This window comes from Parus major, chromosome 9, assembly GCF_001522545.3.
Source record: "Parus major isolate Abel chromosome 9, Parus_major1.1, whole genome shotgun sequence".
NCBI lineage: Eukaryota > Metazoa > Chordata > Aves > Passeriformes > Paridae > Parus > Parus major.
In genome coordinates this window covers 5712122-5726907 of record NC_031778.1, presented here as the reverse complement: position 1 = coordinate 5726907, position 14786 = coordinate 5712122, and the positions used below count along the sequence as shown (strand labels likewise).

Sequence of the window (14786 nt, the reverse complement as noted above, 5' to 3'; positions counted from 1 at the left end):
AATTTTTGCTCTTTAAGAGAAGCAGAGCTGTAACATTTGTTCCACGTGTGGAGTGTTAATGGAAAGAAAATAGCAATTACTTTCCTTGGAAGAGAAAAGCCTTCAGAATTTCATGTGCTTTTGAATTTTTAAAAAACCCTTTTTGGGCAAAAAAGTCTTCTTAGGACATAATACTGAGGGGCTGGAGTGTGTCCAAGGAAGGGAACAGAGCTGGGGAAGGGCTGAAGTGCCAGAAACAGCTGGGGGAGCTCAGCCTGGAGAAAAGGAGGCTCAGGGGGGACCTTCTGGCTCTGCACAACTCCCTGACAGGAGGGGAGAGCTGGGGGGGGTCAGGCTCTGATCCCAGGGAGCAGGGACAGGAGGAGAGGGAATGGCCTCGGGCTGTGCTAGGAAGGTTCAGTTTGGATACTGGGAAAATTCCTCCTGGAAATTCTTGCCTAGCCCTGGTTCAGCTGCCCAGGGCAGTGGTGGAGTCCCCATCCCTGCAGGGATTTAGAAGCCATGTGGATGTGGCACTTGGGGACATGGGTTAGTGTCGCCTTGGCAGTGCTGGATTAACGGTTGGATTTGATGATCTGAGAGGACATTTTCAACTTTAATGATTCTGTGATTCTGTGACTGAACATTTCTGCATACAAGGAGCAGGTTACCTGCAAAGGAGGTTAGTGCAAAGTTACCTGATTCCACAGGATTGAGGGAGTGCTATTTTTCCTTAGTGATGATTTTGCATACCACTGATTATGTATTTTGCTTCTTGGTACTGTAGAAATAATCCAAATTGATTGGGACCCAAACTGCACTGTTGGCAAGATGTGCTTTAGGCTTGAAGTGATCCTGTTTAGCCCAAATACAGCTGCCTTTGTGCATGTAAAACTTTCCTGGGCTTTCTTTGTGTATGTGATCATTTCTCAGTGTTCCAAACTCAGATTACTCTCAGCCCTCCCCATGCTTGTACTTGGTGCTGGAGTTACTTTGCACTTGTGACCCAGAAGAAATCACTGCCAAATATAACCATCCCCACAGCGGTAATCAGGGGTTAAGGTTCCCTTTCCCATCAGCCTCAAACTGCAAACTCATTTCCTTTAACTGAAATTTGGGATCTCTGTTATCCTGAAAGCCCCATCCTGGATGTCAGTACTGTGACAGCACCTTTTTAAGAAAAAGCAGTGGGGTATTTTTCTACACCAAGTAAAAGTTGTGTAGGAACACCCAGTGTGAAAAGGTTGTGAATGAAGTGTTACTCTACTCTTTTGCTCAGTCTACATCTTTCTATTAAGGTTTTCATCCCCTTCACATAGCAGGATTCAGATTATTTTCTTTTAGACTTAAATTTTCTCTTCCATATGAATTTTCCTCTAAAAATACTTGTGTTTGCAGGTTGCTGTATTTACTCCAGCAAGAGACCTCAAGCACGGAGCTGAGAACAGAATGTGCAGTGGTCCTGGGCAGCCTTGCCATGGGGACAGAGAACAATGTCAAATCCCTCCTAGACTGCCATATTATCCCAGCCTTATTGCAAGGTACTCATCCCTTAGTGGATCTGTGTTAGTAAATGTTCCTAAAGTACTGAAATAAACAAAGATAATGAGACTGAATTTTTGGTTTGCCCATATATTTATAGGATTGCTGTCTCCAGATTTGAAGTTTATTGAAGCTTGCCTGCGATGTCTCCGTACCATTTTCATCAGCCCTGTAACTCCAGAGGATCTGCTGTACACAGTAAGTTGTAAGCAGATTATTATGTCTTTTTAAAGGCTATAGAGAGGGTGGGAGTGAAAAAAATATTGTTATCTGGAGTAGTAGCAAGGCCTTGTTTGAGCAACAGCATAAGCACTTCTCACCTCCGTTCAGGGTATTCAGTGCCCCTAACATTTATGGCTGGTTTGATATGAGCTGGTCACCTACATAGCCCACTGATAAAGAAAATACCTACATGTTCAGACTTGTGTGCAATCTTAAGGAGGAAAAACAGTCTCTAAATGGTATTTAAAGGTACTATTATCAGAGCTGTACTGGCAACAGTTACTTTGTGGAAGTTAAAGTTTCATCTAACACTGTCTTCCCTCTCCAGATGGGAGGGGGCTTGCTCAGTTTCTGTACTTCCAGTGGAAGAGCTTCACCTCTAAAATGTCTCTGCTCTTAGTTGGTATATGTATGATTTGCATTTCAGTGACAGGAGGATAGAAAATGTGCTTCTCCAGTTGCTGTAATCCTGAGTTCATCCTGGAGCATGTGCCAGCAGGGCTGTTGGTGCTGGCCCTGGTTAGGGGACTCGGCAGAGCCCTCTCTGAAGGTACTGCTGTCTCTGGGGTTTGCCCAAACCCAGGCACTGCCTCTTAATGGGAAGGAGGGGCAAGGAGAGTTTAGCTGCTCCCTTTGTCACGGTGTAAGGGATAAGGTGAACCATGGAATGAAAGCTGTAGTGGACCAACAATCTCTTCCTGCTTGGAAAATGGGAGCATTGCCTCGGTGTGGGGGAGGTCACAGAGCAGCTCCAGCTTGAGGATAACTAGGTGCCACAATGAGAACCACTCTGGTCCCACTCATAGGGAGCTGTTGCTTGCTGAGGAAGTCTTGATGCTTAAAGAGAAGGGCACAGCTGGCCTCTCATGTCATACTTTCTCCAAAGTTTGGCTGTTAATAGTCAACAGATTTTCTTCATGATTTTTGGTTTAGTTGTTATGCACTGCTGCAACATCTGGTTTTGTTATCTATTCCTTTTTCCAATGAATTTTCACATTTTCATTCCAGACACAGGTATGCAAACTTGTTGTTTTTATGGACTCACCATACAGCTATTCTGAATTTGATCTGCAAGTTAGTCTATCTCAGAAAGTCAGCTTGCATTTAGTGTGTGTAGACAATCAGCCAGTTTTGTCCTCCACTGTTCACAGCCTTTTTTCCAGATGTTTTGTGATTGTTCAGCATGGAAAACCTCAATGTATATTGTAAGTGTGAATACCAAAGGCATCTCTCCAGAGTGATCCAAGGACTTTTTGTCTTTACCAGATTCCCCCAAATCAGCCTCTGAGAGTTGGTAACCGCAGAGGCATCTGCTTCCTGGGCTCAGCATACAGAGAGGGGTTTAAGATGAGTCTCCATTAACAGTCCATATCTTCTCCTGGGGAATCAGTCCTCAATAAGGAATTTTAATTGCTCCCTATTTGGAGAGGAAATTTGATGTCTTGAGGGGAGAGGAAAGGGTAGAATATGGATAGAAATGGGAAAGAACCACCATTACTGTAGAAATAACCACTAACATGGCAACAATATGCCTGAGAGACTGGATGTGGTGTTTCATGCTTTGCTTTCTTGGCTGCACAGCAATGACATCAACTGCTCCCCCAGTCCTTCAGGCAAATGGGATGTCCTGGAATTAACCATTACTACAGGAAATGATCATCTGGTGAGGAGTCCTTGCTCCTTAGTTCACCTGTAAAACCCATTTTCCCATTTCCCATTCCAGTTAGACACCTCAAAGTTAAGTATTTTATGATTGTTTAAGATCCTATTTCTGAAAATCCTTTTTTTTTTCCCCTTCTCTTATGAGGATACTCAAAGCCATGCTTTGAAAAGTACTGAATACAGATCCTTTGAAAAGATGTTTTTCTTATCTCTTGGAAGGTACAGCCCCAGCCCACACTGCTGCAAGCTGTGTTTCACAAGGCAGTTGTTGAGACATTGGCTTTGTAATTAAAGAAGTAATTATGGTCCTAATGAACACTTCATGGTAGACATTCCAACACTGAGAACAGGAAGAATTCAAAGTTCCCATTTAGCCACCCTGCTCCCTCTTTGTTTCTGGTCCCAGCAGCTCTGGGGAGGCTGTCACCATCTCTATGCAGCTGCAGCACTTGAAGGTCTCTTCAAGTTCTGCCCTTTTCAGGTCCTGTTTTGAAAGGTAGGAGACCAAGTCTGTCAATGGCTTTTCATTCCTGCCCAGCAGTTCTGGAAAAAACTTCCGAAAAGTTGCATCTTGAGTTGTGTCTATTGAAACCTTACCAGAATCTTTTCATGGTTTGACTGCAGAGAGAGGAAGCTCTCTCAAACCTTGGGCACAGGACTGTTTCCAAAACAAGGTATTGGGAGCTAGCTTAACATTTCCAAACCTCCTCATTCTGGCCGTTTCAGAAGACCTCTCAGTTAAAATCCAGTGTATACAAGTGCTTTAAAGAAAGCTGTCTAAAACATTCCTTTCTGTTTGTAACAGGTGCACATCATCCACAGTAACCAGAATATTTCTCCCAGTGGAAGTGCTGGGTGTCAGAACTACACCTTTCCTCTTGAGCCTTTCCTTATGGACAGAAGCCTGAAGGATAAACTGCTGACAGTTTTGTGTAATTAATTCTGTTCAATTCCAAGGATAAAATAACTCTTCAGAGGTGGAACATTTGGGCAGTTTCCTATAGGAACTTAAAGTTTGTACTGAGAAAATGTGCAGATCCATCCTTCTATCATCTTTGTTGAGCTGGATGAACACTGAGTTCTCAAAAAGGGCAGGTTTTTAGGGTCTGATGCTGAGCTGTGACACCAGGTTATATCCAGACCTGCTGTACCAGAGGAATCCTTGTTAATGGAGGCTTCCTGCACAGGCAGGATGCAGGCTTTGGTGCTGAGACCCATTTAGTGGCCATGCTGCACTTGGAAATGAGGAATGACATGGAGTCCAGGGGGAGAGATCTGTTGAGGTGCAGATATATGTTCAGACTTCTTTAAATTCCAAGATATTGTCCGTGTGAACCAGCCAGCTCACCATAGCTGGGTATGTTTTGGGTTACTGAGTAGATGGATGCACTAGGATAAATCCAGTTTGACTGAGATCCCGTTACTTCATCTCCTGATATCTTACTGAAAATGAAAGAATGGATTCAGTGGCAGAAAATGTTTCCAGCCCATGAAAGCATTCTGCATGTTTCCTGACAAATGTTCTCAGTTGTGATTCCATTTTCCTTCCTCGGTGGGACCCAGATACAATTGCAGCGGGAACTTGCTGTCCTTGGCTGCTGTGCTGGCCTTGCAAGAGGAGGTGCATTCCCTGCTGGGAGTCCTTACCTTTTGCAGGAGTTTGGAGATTGGAAGCACTGTAGCAGGATGAGACTCTGTCCTGTTGAAACAATGAGGAATCAGTTTGAGAAGCCTCAGTCTCTAGAAATTATGAGTGAAAGGCATTCCTGCTTCCTGGGCAGGTTTAGGATGGAAAACCTGGTATTGGCCAGGCTTGGTAAAGGGGAGGAGATGCACCTGAGAGGATCAGGATATCTTACACTGATTAATAACGAGGTGTTTAATGAGCAATGAACCCACGCTGCCAAGCATACACGTGCTCCACCACAGCTCAGTGATCCACAAATCCTAAGGGAGGAATCTGGGTCAGCCTCACATGCCTTATTCCTTCTTTCCTTCTGGCTGTTTATGGTGGCTGAGCCAGGAGCAAGGCTGAATGTTCTCCAGTCCAAACTGCTTCCTAAATATGAGAGTTGTAAAATAATCAATTCTAGCTTATAGAGCTTGAATTGAAATTGTTTGGGTGGATAGAAGCATTTCAGTTCTCTGACTTGGGAAAAAGAATAGCAACCCTCAATTAAAAACAAATGTTTTAAGAATAGGTCTTTATGCATTTTGTTTTGGTGTTAAAAAGGAATATGAAGAAATTAGGTATTAGGATCCAAGTAGATAAATTTAAATGTTGATTCTCTCTGAGTTCTGTTTGTATGGACAAGACAATATATGTGATATAGAAGTATTTGTCCTAAGCTGCCTGGAACTACTTTGTTAGCAGTCAACATTTTAATGGGTTTGTGAATCTCATTGTTTTAACTGTAGCTTATGAGTGTAGACTCAGTCTCACTAGGGTTGCTAGGAAGATCCTTTGTTACTTAGGTATCAATGCTGAATAAAAGCAGAATTATGTGTCCTAATCACTATTCACATTTAGCTGTAAGTCAGTTATGTCCATACATCCCTTTGTTCTTTCTAGGTTCTTTTCTGATCAACATGCCAAAATTATTTTACGGGTTGGATATTTTAGCAGAGGTGTAGAGCAGAATTAACAATTTTCTTACAGACACATTAAGGAAGCACTCTTGGAACTTTCCAAGAGTTTTTAATGTTTTCATACTCACAACACTTCAGATTTGATGGAACATAATGAGAAGGCGTATAAAATACATCTATGAAGAATTGCTTCTTAAATGTATAGTCCAGAATAGATAATAATACACTTTTTTGTGAATTGGCAGAATTTCAGGGGACCGTCACTGTGTTGTTTGCAAGAATTAATTAACTCTTATATCATATGTACAATGACATTGGTGGGGTTACAGTGGCACCACAAGTACCCTCCCACAATGTTTGGTGGCAGAACAGCCCTGTCTCATAAATGCTAAATGAAAATGGTTTTCACCATCCAGTATGAAAACCTTCCCATCCAGGAATTTACCTCTGGGTCATAGTGCCACACTGGTCAGTAAAATGTTCTCTTACACAAATCACTATGTGTCATTTCATTCCCATTTCTGTAGCTCTTCTTTAGAGCTTCCCAACAGTTTGAGGCTCAATTTCTGTCCATTTAGAACTTTACCAAAAATCTATAAACTGGAATATTCCTGTGATCACTGCTGTTGGATTTTTAGGTGAAACTGGACCATTGCACAAGGATGTCACTGGCGAGGATGTGAAATAAGTGTTTGTTGGTTCGTTCCCTGGTGTTAGATACAGATGGAGAGATGTTGCACATTCATTTGTGTTGATTAAAAGAGTTTAACTGAATAATTATTTTATTCAAATATGTGCTGCTTTAATAGTTGTAGTTTGAATCCTTTGAAATAATTCGGGTTTCATTATCAGGGATTTCCCTGCAGGAGATTTCAGGTCTTGCATCTTATAATTTGAAGCTCCTTTTTTAAAACATTCCTGCCTGTGAATTCTGGGGTGTCTTTCTTCTTTTCTCCCTATCCTCCTGTCTTCTTGATGGTTGTGTCTCAGGGGAGCTTTGTAACTGAGCAGTCTCTTAGCAATGAATGCCATGTTGTGTTGAACACTGATGAGGCTTCATGCCTTCAGGTGCTGAAGATTTGCAGAAAAGTACAAGAATCTGTTTTAATGGGTCAAATGTGTTAAAACACAGAGGAATCCTGGGTATTTTATCAATTGGTTTTGCTTTAACTCAGGAAAGTTGGGAATAGGCAGCCCAGAGAGGGCGTGGAGTCTCCCTCACTGGAGGTATTCCAGTCTGACACAATCCTGTGCTCTGGCATGACCCTGCTGGAGCAGGGAGGTGGGACCAGATGACTGCTGACACACAATCCATTCTGGGATTGAATGTCTACTATTGCACTGCAAGCAAACCAGTCCATTGCTGGCCTTTGGGTTCTGAAGTTTGGCTTTGGGCTGTGTGTAAAGGCAGATCAGATGGAGCTACTGTTGGCCAAACCCTGAGAATGTTGCTTAAAATACATAGTCCTTTGATCTTCCTATGCACATGAGCATGAAACGACCATGGATATATGGCTGGTGTACCTGGGAGAAAGTCTTCATAAATAACTTTCTCTCTGTAGGATGCTGAGATGCCAAATGAGGCTGTTGCATGTTGATCCTTTCCAGTTGGTGAGAAACAAGCAGTAGAAACAAGTTTGATTTATGCTCAGTGTGTTTTGGCTCTCTTGTCCTATTGTCCTATTTTCTGTAGAGAATGAGGGCTGGATTGTCAGCAGAAAAGCTTTTTAAAATAAGTATGATAATTGTGTATATACATAAATAAAAATTATTAAAAAAATAAATACTGCAAAGCTTTGTATAATCTCAAATATTTGTGCAAATAGGGGAGACTGGTAGGTGTTTATTTTGACAATATTAAAAAGTGTGGTGGGACATTTCCCAGGTAATTGGTAAATAAAACTACTCATAACCTGTGTGTCTGTGTGAAGATAGTGTCACTGAACAGTCAGGCTGCTGCTGCTTTCAGTGCTGTCATGAGAGCTGAGGTGCAAGAAGGTTTTGCTCTAATTTCAGTTCACCTCTCTCTAAATCAGAGGGTCGTAATTCATCATTGTGCAGATAAAACAGAGTCTGACTTACATTTTTCGGGCCAATACAGCACATGTGCTTTGGAAAGGAAGGCTCATTCAATCCTTCCCTTTGCTCAGCTTCCTTTATCTCATGGAAGCAATTTAATTTATCCCTTTCCAAACTAAAATACTCATTGTTTCTTTTAATATCACCATAGTTCCTTCCACTAAAACGTGCTGGTAAAAGTAACTGAAAGCTTTAGAGCATTATAGTTTTGTAACTCACCGCAGAGATAAATAACTGGATGTGTTTGCAGAAGAGAACTTGCCACAGAATCATGGAAAAGTTTGGGTTGCAAGGACTTTAGAGATCATCTCATTTCAGCCCCCTGCCTTGGCTTAAAGAACCTTCCACTGGAGTATGAGGGTTTTCTTTTGCTGATGTATTTGGTAATTCTCTGTCACTAGTGTCACACACACTGACAGTGTCTACAGTGTGTGTTTGATTGCAAGGCAAAGGACATGATAACTCCCCAAGAATCAGTTCCAGGGGACTGTGCCCTGTCCAGGCTGGCACCCTTGGACTCAGAGCTGGGAGAAGAGCTAAGTCAGCCACACTGGTGGTAAGACAACACTAAAGCAGCTCCTGGACTAATCCTGTCAGTGGCCATGTTTAATTTTGATATGTTTTCCCCACCCATTCTTTTATTGGTTTTGTCCCAAATATTCTGGAGGCAAATTGCAGTTTTATTCTTGTTATTCCTATTTATTCAAATTGCACTGACCTTTCATTTCTTTTCCATGGGGATGTGGCTCAGAACTGTCATTTGTGACTTCAACTTTTAATGAACTATGCTATTAATGGTCTTGCTCTGTGTCCATAAAAGTTTTGGTGGAAGGGAGAACTCTTGAGTGCAGAATCAGGAGTGCTCCTTTAAGTTACAAACTGTAAAGAAACTCTGCTGAAATCCAGTGTAAACACTCTTTTTTCTCACTTGTTTGCAGGATGCTACAGTTATCTCCCACCTCATGGCACTGCTCAGTAGGTCTCAATACACACAAGAGTACATATGCCAGATCTTCTCCCACTGCTGCAAAGTAAGAAAGACAATTCACGTTCTCTATGCAACTTGTGTTTCTGACCTGTAAGAACTGTGTGTGTGCTACCTTTCATGGCCGGAATTTTGGGCCAGTAATGACTGAACCAGTATCACTCTGCATTTGCTGCAGATTTGTTGGGGTCAGTATATGCTGCTCTGCAGTACAAAAAAATATGCAAATTATGGGGGTTTTATAGGCTTTGGCTGCTAAACAAAGCCAGCAGTCTGGGCAAGTATCAGTCTTCATTTTTAGCACTTGAAATCTTGGAACACTTCTGATTTTCCTCTGAAAGTCTCAGGATAGTGTGAGCATCTCTTTGCAGAGGTTGTGCAGCTGCTTTCACTGTTTTAAACACAGAGACCGTTCTCTCAGAGGTGCTGTTGGTTGAGAGGAAAAGAAATGCTATTCTCAGCTGAGCTCTATCAATTACAGGTTCATCCAGATACATGTTCATTCCTGCTATGTAATGCAATTCCGTTGATATGAGAAAACTGATTTAAAACCAGCAGCAACTCCACCCCAAATATAGTTTTGTCTTCCCCTCCCCCTCTCCAGGTTTCTACACATTACTGTCTTTTATTGTTGCAGTTTTTTGGGAGTTACTGTACCAGTGAGTTATACAATAACTGTGTCAACATAATTGGGGGAAGGGGGTAGGAAATGAGCTTTTTACAGCATCTTTCCCTTTTAGTAACAGTTTAAAACTAAAGGATCACTGTGTATTAACAAATGAGAAAGTTCCTAAGTTTATGAATTTGTAAGTATTTACCTTGAAAAATATCTTTCTACCTTATCACTTAGTGAGTCCTCTGGAACTGTGAATTATTCCTTTGTTAATTATCTATGTTCTCCTGCCTTGACTGTTATTCATGTACACACATCCCATTGCACTTCTTCTGCTAAGTGAAGCTGAGGACTGAAACTGTCCATTTAGTGGGATATAGAGATAGAACTCAGCTGCTAATATTTAGGGAAATGTTTACAAAAAACATGAAGACAAGATCTGACAGTGGACCATGAAAGTTCACATATATACCTAATAGTGGAAAAAAATTTGGTGTTTTAGGAAGAAAAATGCACCAGCGAGGCACCTCCTGTTTAAGTGGCCCTTGAAAGTCTCCTTAACAAGCTGAGGAGCTCAGACAGGTGAAAAATCAGGCCATGTTGGCCTACGAGAAAAATAACCCAGGACTAACTATAGGATGGTAGAAGAGTTGGTTTGCACAAGCAGGGGTTGGCTCTGGTTATGTAAACACTGTTAGCTGGGACAGAGGAAAACAGTTACCATCATCTTATCCCAAAGGAGTTATTTCCTTGCAGCTCCAGCAGTTCCTGGTGGCTTGCATGTCTGAAATGTTATTTACAGCGCAAATGCCCAGTCATTTCACAAGGGAGGATGGTCTTCTGAGCTCACCATTCTGTTTTTGAGTGCCTCTTCCACCCCCCAAATCTCTTATATTTTACAGTGAATGTCTGGAAAAAATCAGGTTTTTGGAAAGAAGTTGTTGACTGTGTAAACAGGGAGAAATTAGGCTGCAAAAGAAAGACGGTGATGGGAATGAGTGTTCTGCAAATGATTGTATTTGCAGAATAAACAGCTGCATAACAAAGAAAAATATTTGAGGTTGAATAAACAAATCATCACAAATATTAAATTGATCAAGAAATCATTCTCTTGCCCAGGCAAATCCAGCTGTTCAGCAAAAATCTGAAATGTCCCCTTCTATTTTGTTTAGTTTTGGTGTTTCAGGTTTATAATGCCAATTATTGTATTTTCAGGCAGAACAAAATACATCTAATACAGCAAAGAGAAATTTGGAGGGGATTTTCTCTCTTCAGTGAATAGGCAAAGTACATTCTTATAGTTAAAAAAAAAAAAGAAAAAACCTTATACGTACTGAAAGTTTCAGTATTCACTGCATTTTAAATGAAGGCTCCATCTTCCTCCAAAAGGCCTGAGTTCCCTGGAGCAATAAGTTACTATAAATAAACCTTTGTATTTAGGTAAGGCTTAGCATATCTTCTAAGAGGCATCGCGGCTTTTATTTCTCTTTTTCCTCATCTCAGTAGATGTATTAATTGAATTAATAGTGACTTAGCTCCTACCTTCCTTGTTCTGCACTCTTCTCAGTTCACATCTGGTGTAGCCATTTCTTTCTCTGCCTTTCCAGCATCTTCTGTTGGCTTCTCAGGTTTCTGCCTTGCCCTCTCCCGTTTCCCTGGAAAAGCTCAGACCGGTTCTCTAGAGCTAGGAATCCATCATTTGGTTCCTAGCATATTGCTGCTGGTTTCTGCTTTTGCTGCTTTCTTTTGCTGCTTCTCCCTGCACGTTTAGAGTTAAAATTAATGGCAGGGAAGCATTGCCCCTGGAGAAGAGCCATCCTGAGCAAGGGAAAGTGTTGATTTACGGGGTAGCAGATGCAGTTCTTAATATACAGAGCCAGGATTCTGTCAACATAGAAGCAAATAAGTAAACTGAAATCAGGCTGATGTACCTGGGATGTGAAAATGCAAGTCAAAATACACTTTTAAAAAGAGTCTCTCTATCTCAGTTCATTTGTTTTCAGAGCAAGTGGTGTGAAGGTAGCAAGCAGGTAGAATTTACTGTTTGAATGGTCAAACTAGAGAGGTAAGGTATATGTTTGGAAACACATGGTTGTATGAATAATTAAAAAACCAAAACTTTTGGAATTTAGACTTGAAAGAGGTGACATTTCTGCATAAGTAATAATTTCACTGCCATTTGAAAATTAAAATCACGTGTGTGAGAAGCGTCCAGGATAAACCTGTTGTAATCAAGGCAGCTTCCTCCAGGCCTTCTTCTCTTGGGTGACCTTGGGCTGCTGCTGGATCCCTGCCCCAAGGGACAAAGGCACTTAGGTACTTGCACATTGTACTACCCTCATGTTTCCTTGAAAATTGGTGTTTTATGATGGAAAATTGTGCAAGAAGTGATGTCCATTCCTCACATACCTCAGTCATTCATATTTGGAGAACAAGATCACCGTCAGAGGAGTGGAACTCTGCCACTGTACCCAAGATAGAACAAAACCAGGCAGCCTTGCTGTTAAACTGGGACCTGAACTGCTTGGAAATGCTCATCATCATATTCTCAAGTTTTCACCTGTATATTTGCAGCTGTCCCTCTTTATGGATTAGTGCTTACCTGGTTGTGCTGATTGGTGTGTGCAAACACAGCATGTACAGGCTAAATATTTTCAGTTGTGCAACTCGGATACACCCAGGTGTCACCTCTGTCCAGGCATCTGTCCTGCTTGCACAGATTCTGCCACCTGCATCCCATGGAGGAATCACTAATATTTGGGAATTTACTAAATCTAGGGCAATATGATTTCTTTTACTTTAAACTCACTCATTTTTTTCACATATTTCAATATCTGTTCTTCAGCTCCAACACTGGCATAGCTGCGGCTTTAACTCATTGCCTCAGCCACTTCTGTGTGCCAATGTAAGTGGTTTTCCTCCTTCAACCATGCTGTTTTAATTGCATTTTTTGGTAGAAAGCTCTTGGTGGCAGTAGCAGCTGAAGCATCTCTTAAAGCACCAGATAGGTTACATCTGAAAGTAATTTTGTGCCTTTTTCTTAGAGAAAAGAGATCCTCTAAAAGTGTTCTTTTGACTGCAAGAGGAATCTGATTTCAGCTGTATCAAAGATTTGAAGATAATGTGTCACTGATGCCTACCCAGGGTGTAAGAGCTGGGTTTGAACAAGAGATTAAGGAGTGAAGGGACTTTCTTCACTTGCAGATTAGCCAAGGAAATGCATGGGGGATGATAAATGCTGTGGCGTCCTATAAGCTGAATTTAAATATGCATAGTCTGTGCTTAATGCAGAGATGACCTGAGCTATGAACCTACTTTTAAAGAGAGGTTTCCAAGTCACAGATCAGCTTTGGCAAGAGACTGCTGAGGGCTGCAGGTATTGAGATTTCACGGTGTTTTTTCAACCTTATCAAGCCTTGTCTTGCTACAGAAGTTCTGAGACCTTTCTCCTGCAAAATTTAGTATTTGTGTTTAATTCCAAAGGCTGTTTTGGCAAAAAAAATGACATATCAGCCATTGCCAACTTAGATCTTGAAGTCAATAAAGAGGTGATGGCTGGCTGGATTTATGGCCAAATATGCTTGAAACTAAAATAATAAGTAATGAAAGATTAGAGAAAATGTGAATCTCCTCTCAAAGCACTGTTACTCTGTCTGGAACCAGTTTTAGAAGAAATCCCTTCCCTTATGCATTTAGAATTGCTGAAAATGCTTAATATTAATAGTGAGGAAGACATTAGTGACTGGTGATCTTTTATGTGATTTGTAGAGAAAATCAGGAGCTTTCAGTTGTTTCCAGTAGGAAGAGAAGAAACAGAAGTTCTCTATCCATGTTTCTTCATTTGTGAGAACTAATGTCATTGCCTATTGAAGAAGAGAATGGAAATGATTACCAGAAAAGGACAAATGCTATAAAAATATGAGTTGAAGTTGTTTATATAAAAAATAAAATAAAATTGTTACGCCAGCTGATTACAAAGTAAATGTTAGGAAATGTATCTTAAATATTTAGCAATGAATTGTAGATAGTGGAAATGTCTTTCTTGTTGTTTTAAAAACCCTGTGTTATGTTTCCTTTGAAGGGTCCAGATCACCAGACAATCTTATTTAACCATGGAGCTGTTCAGAACATCGCACATCTGTTGGTCTCCACCTCCTACAAAGTAAGACATTACAACTACTCTGTGTTTAACACATGTTTATGAAAGGGGTTCAAATGGAGATTGTAAAAACGTCTGTGCCTGTGAACCAAAGCTATAAACAGGTATGATGTATATTTGTAGAATAACAGTTGTTTTTGCTTGTCATATTCTGTCAAAACTGGAGCTATTGTACTGTGAAGTTAAAGCAGCAGTAATGAAAACAGGGCTGCCTACATTGCTCCAAAGAGGAACAGGCACTTGGCAACCCAAATGGTCTCATTTGTTGAACAAGAAATGAGATTAAGAAGTTAAGCTGAAGAGAAGCAAATGTGGTCTGTCCTAAAAAGGAAGTCATACCTTTAAAAATGGATGATTGTGGAATGTGTGGAAGCCACCAGCTGCCTGTGTGTTGTGCTTCCTGAATCCCTCAGTCTCAGCTGCCTTGTTATGTTTTCAAAGTCCATCCTGGACCATCTGAAAGCACCATCTCAGAGGACAAGCATCACACTCTACCTGTAACTTGGTGGCCAGGACAGTCAGCTCCTCCTCAGTTCTTCCACTTGCGAAGACAAGAGCACAGTTTAAATATGTGCAGCTGTAGAAGGGCAAGTCAAAGACTAATATCTGACCTAATCTAGGTTCTGTGATCTGGGAAGGTGATAATGGTTGATCTTCCCTGTGTCAAACAAGAAGTCACAAAGATTTCAGAAACTAAGCAGCCATGAAACATGGATTAAATCAAAACTTTGGACTGAAGAAGGAGGAGCCAAGATGAAGAAATTTGTTCATCCTTTTCATCCAGGTGGTACCTGAGGCTGTGTAATGGCAGTAAAACTTATGGTGTATATTTGTTTTAAGGTTAGTTTGGAATCACTTCAGTTGGATGGCTCTCTTTAGACATTTTATTAAGCCCACCTTTAAAGGCTTCTGAAATAGAAATCTCAAGGGTACATATTTCTGATTCTCTAATGTAC

At 41.0% G+C, this 14786-nt stretch overlaps 1 protein-coding gene across 4 annotated transcripts in view; it reads left to right on the top strand.

The window, feature by feature from the left end:
* Positions 1–14786, top strand: part of ARMC8 (armadillo repeat containing 8) — a 61691-nt gene that overhangs the window by 24050 nt on the left and 22855 nt on the right. For 2 of the 4 annotated variants that reach the window (XM_015637315.3, XM_015637318.3), the window contains 5 exons: positions 1378–1520; positions 1622–1719; positions 9012–9104; positions 12517–12576; positions 13753–13833. In XM_015637315.3, the coding sequence (XP_015492801.1) occupies positions 1378–1520; positions 1622–1719; positions 9012–9104; positions 12517–12576; positions 13753–13833 (475 nt within the window). The remainder of the gene's footprint in view (positions 1–1377; positions 1521–1621; positions 1720–9011; positions 9105–12516; positions 12577–13752; positions 13834–14786) is intronic. The other 2 variants (XM_015637316.3, XM_015637319.3) reach the window with 2 other exon arrangements.